Here is a 20874-nt window from a genome sequence, read left to right as displayed (position 1 = left end):
CGCAGAGAGAAAGAAGCAGAAAAATTGTGGGGCATGTTTTGGGAAATGTAGCTGGCTGCTTGGTAGCTTCAGAAGTGCTCTGAAGATACACCCAGTGTACTGCCATTACTAGCCAGTTAGGGGGTGATGGAAGGTACAGGAAAATTTGAGGAAAGGAAACTTTTTAATTCCCAAAGATACCTCAATGGTTAAAATCCATGTAATGGAAGAAAATATTCTTTACTTGCTGAAGAAGCTCCTATTTAAAGTTAGACTGTTACTTTATTATTATTTTTAATGAATTTGGGTACAATATTATTATTTCATTGATGTGCCTTTCATATAAGAATCACTAGACGTATCTCAGACTGAATGTTTAATATTTGGTACAAGAAATGCATGTGGAAGGAATTATCTGATGAATTACAGAAGATGATTAGAGATGCCTCTCGGTATTTTTGTTTTCATTTTTGTTTTTTATTCTTTTGTGGTTTTTTTTTTTTTTTTGCAAGAAAATGAACTAATGAACTGAAGAAAATGACTAATTTGTAAAATAGTTCATGTTTATGTCAGTATATTTACATATGTTGTCTAAATATTCCATTTTTAGAGGTCATATTCTCCATAACTACTAAGATCTTCCATTCAAAATTTCGGTTCAGGTTTTCGTTGTTTCTTTTTTAAAAATAAATTAAAAATCTTCAAGTCTAAATTTAAAAATTAAATTAATGATTTCCCTCATCCCTTCCTGGTTTAGAGCTACTTGTCTTTATTTTACTTAAATGCTATAGCATTTGACACATAAAGATATTTCCCCAGGAGAATCTTGTTTCTGCCCAGGGCTGACATGAAAAGAAGCAATTTGTCAGACTAGTGGAGCTTGCTAACAATTTAAATAAACAACCTGTCTTTCCCTTAAGAATGCATATTAATAGAAATGTTAATGATAAACACCTCCTTTACACCCTACAGGGAGGAGAGATTATTGGGTCATAGACAGTTTTCTTGCTTTGGGCTCCTTTAACCATAACAGTTAGCCGAATAGTCTTATCATTTGGATGCTTATTAGCATACCACTTTCATACATCCAGACTGATCATTGGTTCCTCATTTTTGTTGTTACCTATCATGTAGAAGCAGGTGATAACTGTTCAGAAATGGGCTTCCTTGGATTGTACAACTAAGATCTTTATTTTCCACATTTTCCCCACCATTACATGACCTTTTATTTTCTACATTTTTTTCCCCATCATTATACCACCACTAGTTTGAGAGCTCCTTGAGGAAGAGCATGCCTGTATCTTGCCTGTTACATGTGCCCTCCCTAGTACGTAGTAGACACTATAAATGACTGTTGAGTTATCTAATGACTTGACTTTGGTAATGACCAACTTTATTGCTTTATGATATCTTTGCATCTTCTTGAATTATTTTTCAGTATACGGTCTTGCTGACCAATATACTTGACAGCCCTGGCCAAGTGACTCTGTTGGTTGGAGCGTTATCCCAAACATCAAAAGGTTGTGTGTGGGTTTGATTCCCAGTCAGGGCACATACCTAGGTTGCAGGTTCAATCGCCAGTTGCGGTGCATAAAGGAGGCAACCAATCGCTGTTTCTCACATTGATGTTTCTCGCCATCTGTCTCTCCCTTTCCTCTTTCTCTAAAAAGCAATGAAAAATGACATCCATGAGAATTTTTAAAAAAAGAAAAAATAAAGACAGTAGGACCAAAAGCTCTGCATCGCCAAACAGAATTACAGCTTCAGCTCTCAGAAATGGAATCTTAAACTAGTCGATCAGGAATGCCTGATCAATACCAGTTTGGTAGTCTGCCTGATAGACTCCTGCCATCTTCTAAAGGAAAGTAACTTTGTAATAATCAAATCACTTTTTTGCTTAGTAACATTTCCTTGTCACCCCCCCCCCCACCCCCCCCCCCCGCTGGCTATGAGTCTTTCATTTTGTACAGCTCCTTGGAACTCTTTTTTTATATGCTACATTGGATGCTGCCTGATTTGACTTGTTACTTGCTCAAATAAACTCCTAAAAGTTTTAATATGCCTCAGTTTATCTTTTAAAGGCTACACAATTAACTAGAGCTTGTCATACACTGATGGAAGAGCGATCTGCTAATTGAGATATGGATAGTAAGTAATGACTAGTGAGAGAAGTCATTACTTTAGTTATTGAGGTGTTAATAATGAAATTGGTTATATGGGTCAAATACTCAGGGATTTTAAATGATCTAGCTTACTTTTAAGATAGTAATTTTATTTTTTAAAGAATTGATCTTTTTTTTTTTTTAGATTTTATTTATTTATCTTGAGAGATAAAGGAAGAGAAGGAGAGGAACATCAATGTGTGGTTGCCTCTTGTGCACCCCCAACTGGGACCTGGTGCACAACCCAGGCATGTGCCCTGACTGGGAATCAAACTGGTGACCCTTTGGTCCTCAGGCCAGTACTCAATCCACTGCGCCACACGAGCCAGGGCAAGATAGTATAACTTTTTAAGTATATTTTATTGATTATGTTACAGTAGTGCCAATTTTTTTCCGCTTTGCTCCCTTCTGCCCAGTAACCCCCGTCCCTCCAGGAATCCCACCCCCTTAGTTTATGTCCATGAGTCATGCATATAAGTTCTTTGGCTTCACCCTTTCCTGTATTCTTAACTTCCCCTTGTCTATTTTGTACCTACCAATTATGCTTCTTAATCCCTGTACCATTTCCCCATTCCTCCCTCTCCCCCCTCCCAGCTGATAACTCTCCAAATGATCCCCATACCTATGATTCTGTTCCTATTCTGATTTGCTTAGTTGGATTTTGTTTTTATTTTTTAGATTCAGTTGTTGATAGCTGTGAGTTTGTTGTCATTTTAATGTTCATAATTTCGATCTTTGTTTTCTTAAGTAAGTCCCTTTGACATTTCATATAATAATAGCTTGGTGATGACGAGCTCCTTTAGCTGTACCTTGTCTGGGAAGCACTTCATCTGCCCTTCCATTCTAAATGATAGCTTGGTTGTAGGTCCTTGCTTTTCATCACCTTGAATACTTCTTGCCAGTCCCTTCTTGCCTGCCAAGTTTCTTTTGAGAAATCAGCTGATAGTCTTATAGGCACCCCTTTGTAGGTAACTCTCTGCTTTTTTCTTGCTACTTTTAAGATTCTCTCTTTATCTTGAACCTTTGGCATTTTAATTATGATGTGTCTTGGTGTAGTCCTAGCTTGTTTGGGACTCTGTGCTTCCTGGACTTGTATGTCTATTTCCTTCACCAAATTTGGGGAGTTTTCCTTCATTATTTTCTCACATTAGTGTTCAATTTCTTGCTCTTCCTTTTCTCCTTCTGGCACCCCTATGGTTAGGATGTTGGCACGTTTAAAGTTGTCCCAGAGGTGCCTAAGCCTCTCCTCATTTTTTTCAATTCTTGTTTCCTCATTCTGTACTGGTTGACTCTTGTTTTCTTCCTTATGTTCTAAATCATGATTTGAACCCCGGTTTCCTTCCCCTCACCATTGGTTTTGTGTGAATTTTCCTTTGTTTCATTTAGCATAGCCTTCACTTCTTCCCTTATGTGTTTGCTGTACTTAAGCATATCTGTCAAGTCTGTGAGCATCTTTATCACCAGTGTTTTGAACTCCACATCTCTTAGGTTGGTTATCTCCTCATTTGTGAGGTTGGCTGTCTCCTCATCTGTTTGGCTGGCTATCTCCTCGTCGCTAACTTTTCCCACTGGAACCTTGATTCGTTCCCTCTTTTGGGCCATACTTCTCTGTCTCCTCATATTGACAGCCTCCTGTGTTTGTCTGCCTCTGTGTCTTAGGTAGAGCTGTCACACCTGTTCCATTGTGAGGGGCAGAGCTTTAGGTTCTCGTCAGTATGGGCAACCCGTTTCACCACGTTGTGGCGCTGTATGTGGGGGAGGGGTCTGAGACAGAACAATGATGCTTTCTAAGCACTCGCCCCTCTTCCACGCAAGTCTCCCACTTCCGTATGGGACTGGCGCCTCTCTAGCTGTTGTCCTGGCCGTTGTTCCCAGAGTGGGTGGTCTGGGGACGTTCTAGGACTGCAGGGGCCCTTTAAACAAGTGGACTCTACAGAGAGACCTGCAGTTTCTTCTGCTGCCCCAACCCCCACTGGTTTGCACAGTCAATAACAATGAGGCTCTATTTTCCCTGGCGCTGGGGTGAGCTGCGGTCTAGTCTGGTTCTGGGAGTGCTCCCCAGGTGTCCCTCCTGACTTTTGAAAACGTGTGACTGCGCTTTCTGCTGGCCTGCCGCTGCTGCCACCACCACACCTTGTCCTTTCTGCCCTGACTTCGCCCCTCCTACCTGTCTGGGTAAGTGTTTCTTCTTTATATCTTTGTTTGTTGGACTTCCATGCAGCTTGATTCTCTGGAACTTCTTCTTTTCTCTAGTTTTGAGGTAGTTGTATTCCTTCTTAGTTGTGTAGGGAGACGCAATATGTCTGTCTAGGCCTCCATCTTGGCTGGAAACCCCTAAGGTAGTATAATTTTTGGTTGTTAGCAGAAATACTAGTTAGCTATTGGCTATAGTAGTAACTTGAAAATAACTTTAGTGTTATTCTTATGTTTGTTTGTTTTTTGAGAAACAAATTTGTAGCGATATTTCAGATGATTAGCTGACTTTATTTACTAGCATCAACAGGTCTCTTTATACCATTTAGAAATTGAATTGTAGGGAGGCCTTCCAGTCAAGATGGAGGCATAGGTAGACATACTTCACCTCCTCGTGCAATCAGAAGAAGAATAGCAACTAACCTCAAACAAAAAATACCCAGAACTGCCAGAAAATCAAACTTTATGGAAGTCCAACAATAAGGATTTAAAGAAATTACATTCATCCAGATGGGTAGGAGGGCAGAGACCGGGAGTCAGGGTGGCAAGGATGTGGTGTGGTGTGGTGTTGGGAGAGGCTAAGGTGGTAGAGGAAAGGGTGGTCCCACATTCATGTGTGGTGATAAAAATTGGGAGGGATACCTTGGGAGCGAGCGAGCCCAGCCCCAGGTCCAGCCACACAGCCCAAGGTTCCAGTGCTGAAAAGATAAAGCCTCATAACTCCTGGCTGTAAAAACCAGAGGGCGTTGGGATAGCAGAAGAAATGGCCATTTTCTCAGGAGAGTCCATTTGAAGGGCCCACCCAGACTTAGAACGTACACAAACCCACCCACTCTGGGAATCACCAACAGAACAATAGCTAGAAGGGTGCCAGTCACATATGGAAAGTAGGTAAAGTGGCTGGAAACAGGGTGAGTACTGGGCAAGCCTTCAGAAGTGAGGCAGCAGCATTGTCCCCTCTCTGACCCCTCCTCTCACATAGAGCCACAAAGCAGTGAAGCCGCTTGACCCGCCCTGGCATATACTTAAGGCTCTGCCCCATACAACTTTCCAAGTGTGCTAAGACAGGGAATCAAAGCAGCTCTGCCTAATACACAGAAACAAACACAGAGGCTGACAAATTAAGGAAACAAAGAAATATGGCCCAAATGAACAGAAAAGAACAAAAGAAAAAGAACTAAATGAAACAGAGATAATCTATGAGATGTAGAGTTCAAAACACTAGTGATCAGGATGCTCAGAGAATTCACTGAGTATGGCAAAAACATAAGGGAAGAAATGCAGGCTATGCTAAGTTAAATAAAGAAAAATCTACAGGGAACCAATAGTGAAAGGAAGAAAGGCGGGATTCACATCAGTGATTTGGAACAAAAGGAAGAAATAAACAGTCAACCAGAACAGAATGTAGAAACAATAATTCAAAAATATGAGGAGAGTATAAGAAGACTCTGGAACATCTCCAAAAGTGCCAACACCTGAATTGTAGGGATGCCAGAAAGAGATGAGGAAGAGCAAGAAATTGAAAACTTATTTGAAAAAATAATGAAAGAAAAATTTCCTAATTTGGCAAAGGAAATAGACGTAGAAGTCTAGGAAGCACAGAGAGTCCTAAACAAGTTAGACCCAAAAAGGACCACAGCAAGACACAGCATAATGAAAATGCCAAAGGTTAAAGATGAAGAGAGAATCTTAAAAGCAGCAAGAGAAAAGCAGACAATTACTTACAAAGGAGTTCCCAGAAGACTATCAGATTTCTCCAAAGAAACTTTGCAGGCAAGAAGGGGCTGACAAGAAGTATTCAAAGTGATGAAAAGCAAGGACCTACAATGTAGATTACTCTGTCCAGCAAAGCTATCATTTAGAATGGAAGGGCAGGTAAAGTGCTTCCCAGACAAGGTAAAGCTAAAAGAGTTCATCATCACCAAGCCATTATTACATAAAATGTCAAAGGGACTTACTTAAGAAAAAGATCAAAATTATGAACATTAAAATGACAACAAACTCACAGCTATCAACAACTAAATCTAAAAACAAAAACTAGACAACTAGAACAGGAACAGAATCATAGATGTGGAAATAATTTGAAGGGTTATCAGCAGGGAGGGGGGAAGAGGCAGAATAGGGGTAAAGGTACAGGGTTTAAAAAGCATAATTGGTAGGAACAAAATAGACGGGGATGTTAAGAGTAGTATAGGAAATGGAGAAGCCAAAGAACTTATATGCACAACCAATGGACATGAAGTAAGTAGTGGGGGGGGGGTTTGCTGTGGGGGAAGGAGGGTACTGGGTGGGAGGGGAGCAAAGGGGGAAAGATTGGGAGAACTATAATAGCATAATCAATAAAATATACAAAAAAATTGTAGGTAAATTATAAACTTTTTTAGTTGTAACTATTGGAGGACTGAAGTATCCATAAAATGGGTGTACAAAGGAGTAGTCTTTAGTACCTTGATTAGGACCTGACATTAGTTGTCACTCAATAAAGAGCAATGGTTCAGTGAATGAATTGTCATATACAAGCTATGGTTTGAACAAAAAGCTGTCCAGGCATCAAAACACAATGTATTGAAGACAGAAACTAAAGATAAATACATTAAATATTACTTTTTAAAGTAAGTGAACAATTGCTAATGTAGTTTAACTTTATATTTTTTCTTTGTTTTGTGGATGGCAGGCTGAGATTTTCTTTGATGAACTCTTATGTTTCAGGCACATTAAAGTGGAAGCCAAACTTTCTTACTCTTTTTAATTGCCTATCACATAACATATTATTACTGCCAGTAAGTGAAGATGAGGGAAGAAGGACTTTTGGATCACAAGTAGAAGTCTGTTTGAATTCTTTTCATTATTTCGTTTTGTCTTAGAAATGTGGCAGGATAGAATCAGCCAACTTAGCTTTGGTTTTATGTTCTTTCAAAACCGGTAATCTGGCAATTTTTTCCTTGTGATGCTGTAGAGATAAAGTTGTTGCAAGTATTCAGAAGAGTGAGTAAATTCTCAATTTATTTAATTACTTAGAAATAATCTCTTTTATATACTTGAAAGTACAGGAAGTCTTATTCGACCAGTTTCCAGGCTTGAGAAGTTGTACTTCTCCAATTTCATTGATCACAGTGAAGGGTTAGAGTAGATAATAAAGATTCAAGCTGATTGATGGATGATTTTGTAACTAACAAATGGAACCAACTTTATTCATAATTTTCTTTTTAGACTTTCTGCATTATTTGGCTTATGTGGAAACATTCATTAATTTAACTTTTTTGAAATTTCCAGGTAACTTGGGTTTTTACTCCTGTAACAACTGAAATAACAAGTCTTGATACAGAGAATATAGATGACATTTTAAGTAAGTACTTGATATTTTTTAAGTATACTTTCTTCTTTATAAATAGTTGATATAAAAAAATAAAATAAAATCTCAATAATCTGGAACAGTTGAGTTGGCGTTCTGATTAATTCCATGGTTTAATGAATTAACAAAGCACTTTTGTTTTTAATTTTTAGTAAAAGTTTTTTTGGTGTGTTACAAGTAAACTTTTAGTCCTGTTTTATTTCTTTGCCTTGTCATAAATAACCATTTTTAACAATTCTTAAAGTATTTTGCTAAAGCTTACTTAGAGGCCAACAGTTTTCGCTGTGCAGTATTAAATGTTAATGACTTTAGGACACAGCTAGATTTTTTGTGTCTTTTAAACTTTTAACCTACTTTTAAACTTGTGACCTACTCTGATCTCTTTTATTGTCATTGGTCCAATTAAGTTCGATATGTGTTTTACCGAATGCTTTGTTCATTGACTATGTGCTTGTGGATACAATTAACTTCGCATAAAACATTTCTCGTTCTTAAAAGTAAGTAGTAGAGGAAAGGTGGAGACGTGGTTGACAGAAAATCACAACTTAGGAGATTTAAGAAAATCTACAATGTGCATAAATGATTTTTTTAAGCACTTCAACTCACTGATTTGAGCAGAACACAACCAAAAATAATAGAGGTAAAAGAGGTTGACTTATTGGGCATCATACTTTTTTTTGTTGTTGTTGTTTTAAGTTCTTGGAACTAGTTTTAAGTGCTAAAGTCTACCTCCACATTATGGGATCTCTTTAGAACTAAGGTTCTATAAACATTAGCATATATCATAACCACCTTGATGACTTATTACTCTCTGTAATGCAGGCCTAGCCCCAGTTTCTGATTAAAACTGCTAGATTCCTGCTTAGAATTTGCATTTCTCTTAAGTTCCTTTGTGAGGCTGGTGCTTCTTGGTTGGGGACCACAGCTTGTGAACCACTGTTTTAGAATAAATAAGCTAAAGGTAAAAAAGGAAGAAAATTGAAACTCACATAGTCTCACTTCTTTATTTTTCCAAATTCTAGAATATCTTTGTGTTTTATTTTTGTGAGTACTTGAGGAGTTTTTGTCTGTATTAGGTTTAGGGGAAAAGAATGAATAGATCTTTCTTACATCTGTATATCCGGATATGCAAATGATAATAAGTTATTTTTACAACAGAGAGTAACTGTTAAGTGGGTAGGAAACAAAAAGAGTACATTTTATCCAATACTATTAGTAGTAGATTACTTGTTGCAACTAGATGGGGCAGTGGAGCTTAGTTATTTTATACAGCTCTGTTCTCTGAAATAGGACTTTACTTTCAGAGCTAATTCTCAGTTATTTGTAAACAGGGAAGGTCAAAATGGATTATTAAAATCCAGATGATTCCCCTTTACTTTTTATTAGAGTAGGCTGTTTACTAGCTTACTTGCCTGATCTGGGTCTGATTCCCCTTTTGTTTTTAACTTCATTCTGTGAAGATGGAGGATATAGAGAGAAGGAACAGGGACTTCCACATATTGTATAAATTGTGTATGACTATGCATGGGTTTCTAAGCAAGAGGGAACTTAATTGTCATTGTGAATTTTTAGTGGGCCCTTACAATGGAAAAAGACCATGATGAAAACCACATCTTTAATTATGTCAATTATGTAGACACAAATAACTTAGGTTGTTTGGTTTTGTTTTTCAATTTCAGACAATGCTGATGTTGCTTTAGTAAATTTTTATGCTGACTGGTAAGTAATAATCTTATGTCTGTGGTTTAACTTGCTAAAGGTGAAAATTTCTTTGCTAAAAAGGGGTGAGTGGGAAAGCCTTTTCCTTTTGTGAGACAGTATTCCATACACAAAATCAAAATCAGTTGAGGTTCATGCACAAATGAAGGAACTTAATTTGGTGAGCATTATGTTTAAAGAGAGAAATATAGTTAATTCCATTATCCCACATTTTAAAATAAAAGCAGGTAACATAAAGACTCAAATTTCAGTCAACCTCTCTCTCTCTCTCTCTCTCTCTCTCTCTCTCTCTCTCTCTCTCTCTCTCTCTCTCTCACTCTCACTTTCATACACACATAGAGGAGTACAAATTACAATTCTGTAGTTTTCCTGATTGAGGAAGTAGGGCACTGTTTGGAGGTGAGGGTGTGGGTGTGGCAAGTTTAGAAGGAAAAATAATATTGATGTTTTAAAACATACAGCATCTATTACTAATTCTGTCTGAATCAGTTTTTGACTTCTGTGTTCCTATAGTACCCTGTGTACCACTTCCTTTTTCTTTCTACATTGTTTTATCTTTCTGTCCTAGCAAACAAACTTTGGGGGCAGAAATAATGTCTTACTCGTTATTCCCAGCATCTAGAACAAGGGCATAATATGTAGTAGATGTTAAACAATGTGGCATTGGGACAAGAAGGAGGGAGACTCAGCTAAAGAGAAGTTCGAAACACATGATGCTTATTCCTAAACAATTTATGTCTTATTTGACCCTCTTAGGTTTACCACCTACTAGTTAGCACTACCCTTTTTCAAGCAATAGTCCTGTAATTTACCTAGATTCCTGGGACAGTCTCCTAACACTTTCTGTGCCACTAGTCTTCTGTGTCTCCGGTCTCTTCTCTACAAAACAAGCCAGAGCAGTCATTCCTAAAATGCAGATTGGATCAGTTTACCCCTCATCTTAAAACTCTAATTGGTTTTCTTTAGGTAGACTTTAGGTAACCTGGTCCCTTCCTACCTCCGCAGCTTTGTCTCTTGCCTTCCTCCACTTCCACATTCTCTTCTAGTTATATTGAATGTTTCTCAGCTTCTATAATATTCTATAGTCCTTCATCACCTTTAGTCATGGTATTTTCTCTGCCTGAATGGCTCACTCTTCTCTTATCTACTTACCTACTTAAGTTTTAATTACCTTTCAAGCCTTAGATTAGATGTCACTTTCTCCAGATCACCTTCCTCCTCTCAAGTCAGATTGGGAACCCTTTTTATATCCTCCCATTAACACCCTGTACTTACCTAACCATAACACTCGTCTGCTGTTGTTAATTTGGTAGCTCCTTACTATTGTTAGCTTAGAGAAAAGTTACCACTTCTGTCTTTTTCAACACTAATCCCCAAGCACTTTGCATAATACTTGGCAGATAAGTATATAATTAATAGTTACTGAATGAACAATGTATAGGTGTATAATGAACAAATGTTTGAGATATACAGAGAAAATGCCATTTAAAAAGTGTATAATAAAAGGTAGCATTTTCAGGGTAAATTAGGTGGAAGCTTATCTAGTCCAGTCCTTTAAGAATAAAGTTGAGATCCAAAGCAGTTACAAATATTTTCCCAAGGTTGCCTGACTAGATTGTGGCAGAGTTAAAACTAGAATGCAGTTCTCTTGATTAAGGGATTTCATGTGTTGTGAGAAATAGAAATAGAATGTACCACTGACCTTGTTGCAAAAACTGAATTGGAAATGTGGGCTAATTGCAGTTATTTGAGAAAACATATTACCCACCCACCCCCAAATACCTTGAGTTGTTCATGAATTAGTACTTCTATTCAACTGAAAAACTTAGGTAATTGTATGTAGGACGTAGACATACACTGTGCAGCAGACATACACTGTGCAGCTTCAAAGGCTTGATTCTGAGTTCCCTCTGGAAAATATGAATGTGATGTAGTTTCGGAAGAATTCTGTAACAGAGCTGCCTAAAAATACTGATATGCCTCAGCAGGTAATAAACCATAGTAGGCACTTAATACTTCTGTTACGTGCCAGGCTCTTTCCATACATTGTTTTTAATGCTCAGAACTACCCTGCAGGTAGGTATTTATAATTTCCATTTTAGGTTGAGATAATTGAGGCTCAGAAAGGTCATACAGCTAGTAAGTGGTGGAAGTGGGATTTAAACTCAGATATGTCTGACTCCAAGGCTTATTATTTTTCTTCACTAGGTCATACTAGTAAGTGCCCCCAAATTGTCCCTGCAAAAAGACTTTTATCCATTTGGTTGATTTGTAAAGGGTTGATTCAAACATTAGGTGGGATTCAGATGACTCTTAACGTCCTTTTAATAGATTTATTGCTTTTGTTATGTTACCTTTATAAATGTAACTTTATATATGTATGGGAACATGTGTATGAAGTTTCAGTAATACTGCAACTGAACTTTTATTTCATCTTCAGATTCCACCTTTGAGTATAAAACAGATTCTACTTTAAATGAGAACCTGTGCTTAAATGCTTACTGGGCAGCAAACTGGACAATCCAGAAAGAAGGAGCCCTTATTGTATGTGTGTACCTAGCTCTTCAGGCCGGAGCCTGCTGCTGATTCTTTACTAGGCCATATCTTACTTCTCAAAGAAAGCATTAATCAATCCTACCCCTTGTCTTCCCTGCCCTCCAGCATCCTATTTTTAGCAAACTGTAAAAACCCACAAACTTGTGGTCCTAGCCTCTCTAGTTCTCCATCTGTCAATTTGTTCATTTAACAAACATCTATTGAAATGCTTATTAGAATATGTAGTCAAATAAGACACGGTCCCTGATGTCCACAGACCCCACCCACCTATCCCAGATGGGAGAGATTTAAGAATGCTAAAAGAGGAAAGAGCCACTTGAAAGCAAGAGATTGAAGATACAGATTGTGTCTCCTTGGTATATTCTAGGACATCTCCTTAGGAAGTCAGGTGAGTGGGCTAGAAGAGATATATACAAAAAGAAATAGGGAGGAAATATAAAGTTTGCATCCTTTCACGGGATTTATAATATTTTTGTTGAATTATAGTTAATATGTATGACATAATCACATGGATTAACTCTTTAGTTCACAGGCTTCATTGAAGCAAATTTCTTGGTGGAAAAGGGCTCTGGAAGCATTACTAGCAATTATAGTTTGTTTTTTTAATTAACAAATTCTCAATACCTTTTTCGTATGAGAATTGACCAAACCCAAGTGGTTGTGTGCTGATTCTGATTCTCTTTTTCTTTTTTATCAGATCCCTTTAATGATGCCTAGCATATATTTGTAAAGTGGTTGACCAGATAATGGGACAGTCAGAATTAGAAGTATTGAGTTTCTGGAATATTGTGGTGCCTGTGCCCCCTCTTAAAAGTGAAATAAAACTAACAAAAATGACAAAGGAAACCTGGACAGGAAGCCTTGTTTAGGAATTGAAGATTTTTTTTCTCTTGGACTTCGTATATTTAATATGTTTATAGATACAAAAACTCATTTTAACCAGGGATAAATTTTGAGGGGAATTATATAATGTATATCCTTTCTATATAATTTATTTAGTATGCTAACTTGCCTATGAAATTTGATTGAACTAGTCATAGGTTGGTCTAATATTTGCAATAAACCTACCATTTTAAAGATTTTGAACAGTAGTCTAAAAATATGATTATTGAAGAAAGCTAATTTTTAAAAAAAAATAAACACCTAAGTCTCAGTAGTTGTAAGTCCAAGTAGATACATCTTAGAGGGTTTATTTCAGGCCTGTTTCATGGCCTTTATGAGAGATCCTTAGCTATGTGTTTCGTAATATTGGCCATTTTCCTAAACTGAAAAAAAAAACCCAAATAATGTAATTATTTGTACAGTCTTTGAATTCAAAGTTATCTTCATATTCAATGAATGATATCAGGACTCATCACTAAATTAACTGTGATTGTCTCAAAAGCTGTTTATTGTTTATATGCCAAACATCAATGGCTGATAACTGAAATATGATTTTATTCAGTCTGCTTTTCAGTTTTAATTGGTATCTTTTTCTGTGCATAGGTGTCGTTTCAGCCAGATGTTGCATCCAATTTTTGAGGAAGCTTCCAATGTTATTAAGGAAGAATATCCAAATGAAAATCAAGTAGTGTTTGCCAGAGTTGATTGTGATCAGCACTGTAAGTACCTCAGGAAGTCTGGAAGAAACTGTCCCATCCCCACCTCTCTCTCTCTTTCTCTCTCTCTCCTCTCTCTCTCTCTCTCTCTCTCTCTCACACACACACACACACACACACACTTCTTTTTGAAAAATACTGTGCTTCAAGTATAGAACAAATCAAAAAAGTATGAGTGACCTTGCTCAAAATGTTAATATTTAATCTTTTTGTAATTATTAGCACTGCTTTCTATTTTGCTGTGTGAAGGGTTTTAAAAATTTGTGTTTTTGTTATTTTTTTAAATTAAAATATAGTAGGGCAAGGATATAGGTAGTAAATCATAACTAGCAATGTTTCTACCAAAGGTAATACCAAAATCAAATAAAATCAAAATAACAGTTTTAGGGGGGAAAATTATTTGTTAATTTTAGAATCATGCAGAAATACCATTTGTAGTCATGCCAAATAAAATAATCTTAGATTTTTATGTATTTTTGTTATTTAAAAGAGTTTTTTAAGATTGGCTTAGACTATCTTTGAGGTGTACATAGCTATAGTTACTGTTTATAATTATTGAGAGTATTGAGAAGCCTCGGTTAGACTCACTTAAAATCCAGCGTCTTGGATTTCACCTGTCCTAGTGGAGCATCCTCTATAAAATCCTCTTGGTTTTCTGTATACATAACAGATTTTTCTGTCTTGAGCTAGTGAGCTTGCAGTAGTGTTTCCTCCCGAGTGCCCCCATTACACTTGAACTTCCTTATCTCATAGAACCAAATGAATTACATTTTGTAGTTCTGGTTCCTTGTGTCTTAGTTGTCTCACCAGTTGCAATGTCGATTCTTCAAAGGCAGGAACTTTTTCTTTTCTGCTTTTAGTGTTTTTGTTTTAATCTTTTTTAACTGAGGACCAAACTACTCATTAATCTCTGAATCTCAGAATCTGACAGTTTCTGGGAGATAGAGACTGTTGTGTTGAATTATTGGTAATTGGACTGAATATAGAACTCTCCTATTCTGCATATTTCCTATCTTTTACACTTGACAATAAGAATGCATGTGTGTGTATGCACTAACTTCATTTTACTGATGAGAAAATGGAAATAAAGTGGCTTAACAAATGTCATATAGCTTAATGCCTAATCAAGCCAGATTTAGAATTTTATATCTGACCAAATGATTTCACAGACCTTCAGTAAGTTCTTATTTAACGTTATCTGTAGGTTCAGTAACTTTAAGTGAAAGGACTATAACGAAATCAATTTTACCATAGTCTAGTTGATATAAATAAAAGTTCCTAAGGCATGTCATCCATGTTATAGCACGACGGTGTTGAACAAAATGATGTTACCCAAGGATCTACTATATTTGTTTTTTTTCTGTTCACTTCAGCACTCATTTTGGGGATTTACTGGTTAAGTCCTATGCTAGATAGAAATGGCTAACAGCAAAGCATTTCAGAATCTTACAAGCCATACCCGGCATTTCCATCTGCTGAGATTCATAACTAGATGAGATGAAGAGAGCAATCAAAGGCTGTTAATATATACACAGACTACATTTTCACTCTGCTTTCTGGATCTTTTTTCCCACCTTTCGCTGACAGAGAGCATGATGTTTTTGATGTGGACCCTCATTTCAGATCTTTCTATTTTTTACATATTTAATTAAACACTATAATACAGACAACAGTGCAGACAACTCTGAATTTGCATCATAAAATCTGAAATTATGCTTTTAAGCTTATAGTCATTGGGAAGAAAAATTAACTATTTTTGTACCCTAAATAGTATTCATTCTGTCGTTTAAAAAGATCATCCTTTTAGATAAATCTGACATCATTGCTAGTAATCAAGTTCTCTTTTAATGGGAATAAATAGCTATAGTTCAGGTCTTCTAAAACACCAAAGAGGTCTACAAAATTAGTTTTTTGCTAATGAAAGTTATATCTCAGATATTGTGTATTTTCTCTAAATTTTTATCCTCTTCTGTGTAATTCTTTCTAAAAGCGACATTATGAAATCCTTATTGGTAATTTACTCACATGTTCCACTCTTCCTTTAGAGATTGTAAGAAAACTGTACTTTGGATAACCCTTATGTGCCAATTGGATTATAGAGATTTTGAACTGGGAGGACCTTAAGAATCCTGTGGCCTGGAGAAGAATGCCTGTTAGGCAGATTGTTCTTTGGTAGGATTTGGTTTTAATAAGAGATTGTACAAGTTTAAATTATGCAATTTAATGTTTTGATACATGTATACACCCATAAAACCATCACCACAATCAAGATAATCAACATATGTGTCATCCCACCAGTTTTTCTTATGCTCCTTTAAAGTGGTCCCTCTCTCCTCCATCAATCCTCAGGGGACCTTGGGACTGCTTTCTGTTACTATAGACTAATTTGTACTTTCTAGGATTTTATGTAAGTGGAATCCTACATAATGTGGTCTTTGTGTGTATGTTTGTTTTTTGACTGAGCATGGTAATTTTGAGGTTTTTGGCCTGTGTCATCCATTTTTATTCATTGAGTGGCATTCCATTGTATGGTTATATACCACAATTTGTTTAACGATTTACCCTGTTGACAGACATTTGGATTATTTCCAGTTTAGGCTATTACAAATAAAGCTGCTATGAACATTCAGATGCAACTTCTGTACACATGCTTTCATTTATCCTGAGCATAAACCTAAGTGTGAAATACCTGGGTCATAGTGTAGGTGTATGTTTAACTTTTAACAAACTGCCAAACTGTTTTCCAAGGTATTTGTACTGTTTTATATTTCTACTAGCAGTGTCTGAGCATTCCAGTTCTATATTCTTGCAAACACTTGGTATGATTAGTATATTTAACATATCTCTTAGATTATTTTATTAACAGGTGTAATAATTTATATTACTTATGGGTTTCGAGAGCTCTTTTATATATTATGAATATAAGTTCTTTTTCAAATGCGTAATTTGCTAATATTTTCTTCCATTCTATTCTAAGTATCTTCAACTGTGGTAAAATACACAGAACATAAAATTTCACATCTTTGTCATTTTAAAATGTACAATTCTGTAGCATTAACTATATTCGTATTGTTGTACAACCAGTCTCCAGAAGTTCATCTTGCAAAACTGAAACACTATACTCATTAAGCAGACTTCCTAGTTCCTCTTCCCTCATCCCTTGGCAGCCACCATTCTACCTTCTGTTAATATAAACTTGACTACTCTAGATACTTCATGAATGTGAAATCATACAAGATTTGTCTTTTAGTGACTGGCTTATTTCACTTACTAATGTCTTCAAGGTTCATCCAAATTGTAGCATGTGCCAAAATTTTCTTGCATTTTAAGGCTGAATAATACTCCACTGTACCTGTATATCACATTTTGTTTATCCATTCATCTGTCTGTGATGCTTGGGTTACTTCCCCCTCTTGGCTAATGTGAATAATGCTGCTCTGAACATGAGTGTATTCAAATATCTCTTTAAGACCCTGCTTTCAGTTCTTTTGGGTATATACACAGAAGTAGAATTGTTGGGTCATATGGTAATTCTATTTTTTAATTTCTGAAGTCCAATTTATCCTTTTTAGAAAGGGATTATGATTTTGATGCTGTATTTAAGAAATGTTTATTTGCCTCACTCAAGATCACAAAGATTTTCTGCTGTTTTCTTTCATAAGTTGTACATTTAGATCTGTGATGTACTTGGAGTTAATTTTTATATATGGCACAATGTATGGATTGGAGTTTATTATTTACTTAGAATTATCAAGCTGTTATGACATTATTTGTTAAAAAGATTGTCATTTCTTCACTAGCTTTGCACCTTTGTCACGATCAATTGACCATATATATGTGAATCTATTTCTAGTCTCTATTCTGTGCTGATGATCTGTTGTACTATATAAAGCAGAAAAATAGACCAGGTATTTAAAATAAGTGTAATAAATATTTGCATTATGAGATATGGGCAACAAGTTAGTTTTAAAAACCAAGTGGAAATAATTCACATTAGATCAGAAAAATGATAGGGCAGATTCAGCTAAAGAGTTTAATTTGTTTTCTCAATTGAAATGTCACTGCTAGTTAAGCAACTTTTATTCAAACTTAGCAAAATATAACCAACACATTAATAGTGGTTTGTCCCAGTGGTGGTTGGATTACAAATGCTTTTTAATTTTTTTTCAGATTTTCTTTTTTTACTTTGCAGTAATTTTCATTTATTTATTTATTTATTTATTTATTTTATTGTTTTTCAATTACAGTTGTCCCATTTTTCCCCCATTGCTCTCCCATGCCTCACCCTCCCACTCCCACAGTCAGTCCCCAATTTGTTGTCCATGTCCATGGGTCCTTTATACTTGTTTCTGACAAGACCCTTCCCCTTCTTTCCCCTGTTATCCCCCTCCCACCTCCCTTCAGGTCGCTATCAGTTTGTTTCTTATTTCCATGTCTGTGGTTCTATTCTGCTCTTTTGTTCATTAGTTTTCACTTATAGGTGAGATCATATGACATTTGTCTTTCACCTAAAAATAGATAAAGAAAATCTTAGATTTTATTTATTTTTAGAGAGAGGGGAAGGGAGGGAGGAAGAGAGGGACAGAAAACATCAGTGTGTGGTTGCCTCTTGCACACCCAGCTGGGGACCTGGCCCACATCCAGGCCTGTGCCCTGACTGGGAATCAAACCCGCAACCCTTTGGTCTGCAGGTCAGTGCTCCACACCAGCCAGGGCTACAAATGCTTATTGTTTTCTTTTTTGTAACTATCTTTGTTTTCCAGAATCTCTGCATATACACACAATTGAACCTTACCCTTGCTTCAGCTGTGGATCATAATCTCACTTTATTTCATCTTCTTCAGGCTTCTCATTGGGGGAGTTTGGGAGTAGAATTCATCACTCTCCTTACTGGTCGTCATGCTGCCTTAGGTGTAGGAAGTCCTATCAATCTGCCCCTGTGGGACTGGGTTCTCTGCTGACCTCCAGTGGCTATAGGCTGTATGGCAGGAGACATCCATAAATGATCTGCTGGTCAGTGCAAAACACCTACTAGCCATTTTAGGAAAGTACTTTGTAATTGTCCTTGAATTAGTCAAGCACATGCTCCCAAATACCATAGTTACTCTTCCTTATCTGCTTTCCAGGACTAACTTTAACATTCCACATTGTAAATTGAGAAGCTTTATGAGAGTTATGTATAAATGAGGCATTAAGAATAATAAAATAATTATATACAACACTATTGTATTAAAAACACCAAACTTGCTAAGAGACTGGATCTACCACAAAAAAGAAATGTCAGTGATGTGAAGTGATAGAGATGTTAACTAATGCTACAGTGACAATCATATTGCAATACTGCAGTATATAAATGTATCAAACCAACATACTGTACACCTTAAACTTACCCAATGTTATATGTCGAATATATTTCAATAAAACAAGTATAAAAATGAATAAAATATACAGGAAAGAATTTATGTGCATAAAACAGAATTTGCATATGCAGCGTTAACCTGAGTCCTGAGTACGCATCTAACGCTTTCTTTGTAATTTTTCTGCTTGGGGTTTTATTTTGTTGTTGAGCGTTGTTTGTTTGTTTGTTTGTTTTTCCTCATTGAGGGAAGGGCATGGTTCTGGAATGAGGAAAAGGTCTACAGGCAGCAGTGGTTTTTACCTTAGAAGCACAAGAACAGTAATACCTATCTGTTGAAATCATTCACCTCTGTTCTGTCTGCCGTGGATCATCGGGGCAGGTGGACACTGCTGAGGAGACAAGACTTGAGACAGTGTCCCCATATGGAACCCTGCTGTAGGCAGGCAGGCAGGCAGAGCCCATCCAGGAAAAGTAGGTGACCACTGAAGCAAAAGGATATGCTAATTTTACCTCAGTGAGCTATTAACCTTCTGTAATTTATCATTCCTTTGACGTCCATTTTCACATTTGATCCATCCAGTTAAGAAAAAAATTATGATATCCCTTAAGTCATTTTTTGTTTTGTTGTCAAAATGTCAGATTGTAATGATCTTAAAAATGACTTTTGACCAAAACATGTAAAAAGTCACCTTTATGTCTGAAATTATTGATCAATGTAATTTTAAGGTCTTTGCTTTTTAATAATTAACAGCCACCTCATTGTGCAGCACACCTGCTGCATGATGTTGTGTGAGGATTAAGCAAGTCTCTGCTCCCCCGTAGTTTTCAAGTATTATTTTATCTTTTTCCATTCGTAAGTAGAAAAAAGTTGCAGTGTTTAAGTTGGTAGACAGACTTCTTGTTATTTCTGCCAGGACTATTGCAGTAGCTTCCTCACTAGGGTCCCCCAGTATAGTTGTTTCTACCATCAGTTCTAGAAAATAAAGGTTTAACTGCAATAAGGCTTGTTGCAGTTCTGTTTGGTGTGTTTCGTTTCTGTGTTACAACTACTAGAAGCGGAGGCAAGGTTAGACAATTTTCATGGGTTTTTTTTGTGTGTGTGTCCCACCATTTTAGAATTCTGCCCTCATTTTTGCTCAGTTAAGAAAAACAAGGTTACCTGTTTTAGACCACTTCGGTGCTCTCTCAGGTTCCCTTTATTCTAAAATTCAGTGCATCTTTTATCATTCTCATATGTGACATAAGGTATCTTAGTATTTGTGATTCCTAAAAAATGAGATCAGCATACATTTTTATTTAGGTTCTTATTTTGAGACTATAAACACAAATTTTAATGATTTTTTTTTAAAGTATCTTCACTACCTGAGAATATACCCGTAGGTCATAATAAAGGGATTTTTTTTTAGTGTATACTGCTGAGTTTTGTTTTTATTGTATTGTACAAAATTTGCATATTGGGATTATACATTATTCTAACAAAAAATCTGTTAGTTTTTAACCTTGAAATGTGGTTTTAATTTAAATTTAATTTGCCCTTATTAAATGCCATGAGACCCTTGAATGACTTTAAATTTGTGCATTCTAATTCCTCTCTGGAATGTATAATAATGTTTACTAACATTTATTTGGAATTTGCATTTGTATTATCTCATTTAGTCCTTAAAACAATCCTGTGTGGTAGAAATTATTATCCTCACTTACAGAGGAGAAGCTAAGGCATAGATAGTTAATGCAAGTTAGAAGTTCACACAGCCAGTAAATCGCAAATCTGGAATTGAAACCAGGTAATATATGTCTAGAGCTTGCCCTCCTAACCAATACAAACTTGTCATGATTAATTTTTTTCTCTAACACTGAAAAATAATTATTCAACCAAAATGTTCTCACTAACTGAGATTTTGGACTGTTTGGCTAATGGGCTTACCCAGACCAAATACGACAGTGAAGGTAATTTTT

The 20874-nt window shown here is 36.3% G+C and overlaps 1 protein-coding gene across 2 annotated transcripts in view; it reads left to right on the top strand.

The window, feature by feature from the left end:
• ERP44 (endoplasmic reticulum protein 44) overlaps positions 1 to 20874 on the top strand; it is a 90545-nt gene that overhangs the window by 29786 nt on the left and 39885 nt on the right. The window contains exons 2-4 of one of the 2 annotated variants that reach the window (XM_090274494.1): positions 7608 to 7680; positions 9366 to 9405; positions 13447 to 13562. In XM_090274494.1, coding sequence (XP_090130620.1) covers positions 7608 to 7680; positions 9366 to 9405; positions 13447 to 13562 — 229 coding nt within the window. Of the gene's footprint in view, positions 1 to 7607; positions 7681 to 9365; positions 9406 to 12280; positions 12350 to 13446; positions 13563 to 20874 lie in introns of those variants that run through there. The other variant, XM_090274495.1, reaches the window with a different exon arrangement.

The sequence above is a fragment of the Furipterus horrens genome, unplaced genomic scaffold (genome assembly GCF_987537825.1).
Source record: "Furipterus horrens unplaced genomic scaffold, mFurHor1.1.pri manual_scaffold_4, whole genome shotgun sequence".
In the NCBI taxonomy this organism is placed as follows: Eukaryota; Metazoa; Chordata; class Mammalia; order Chiroptera; family Furipteridae; genus Furipterus; species Furipterus horrens.
Note: the sequence above shows the minus strand (reverse complement) of the source record. Positions and strands in the feature narration are given on the sequence as shown.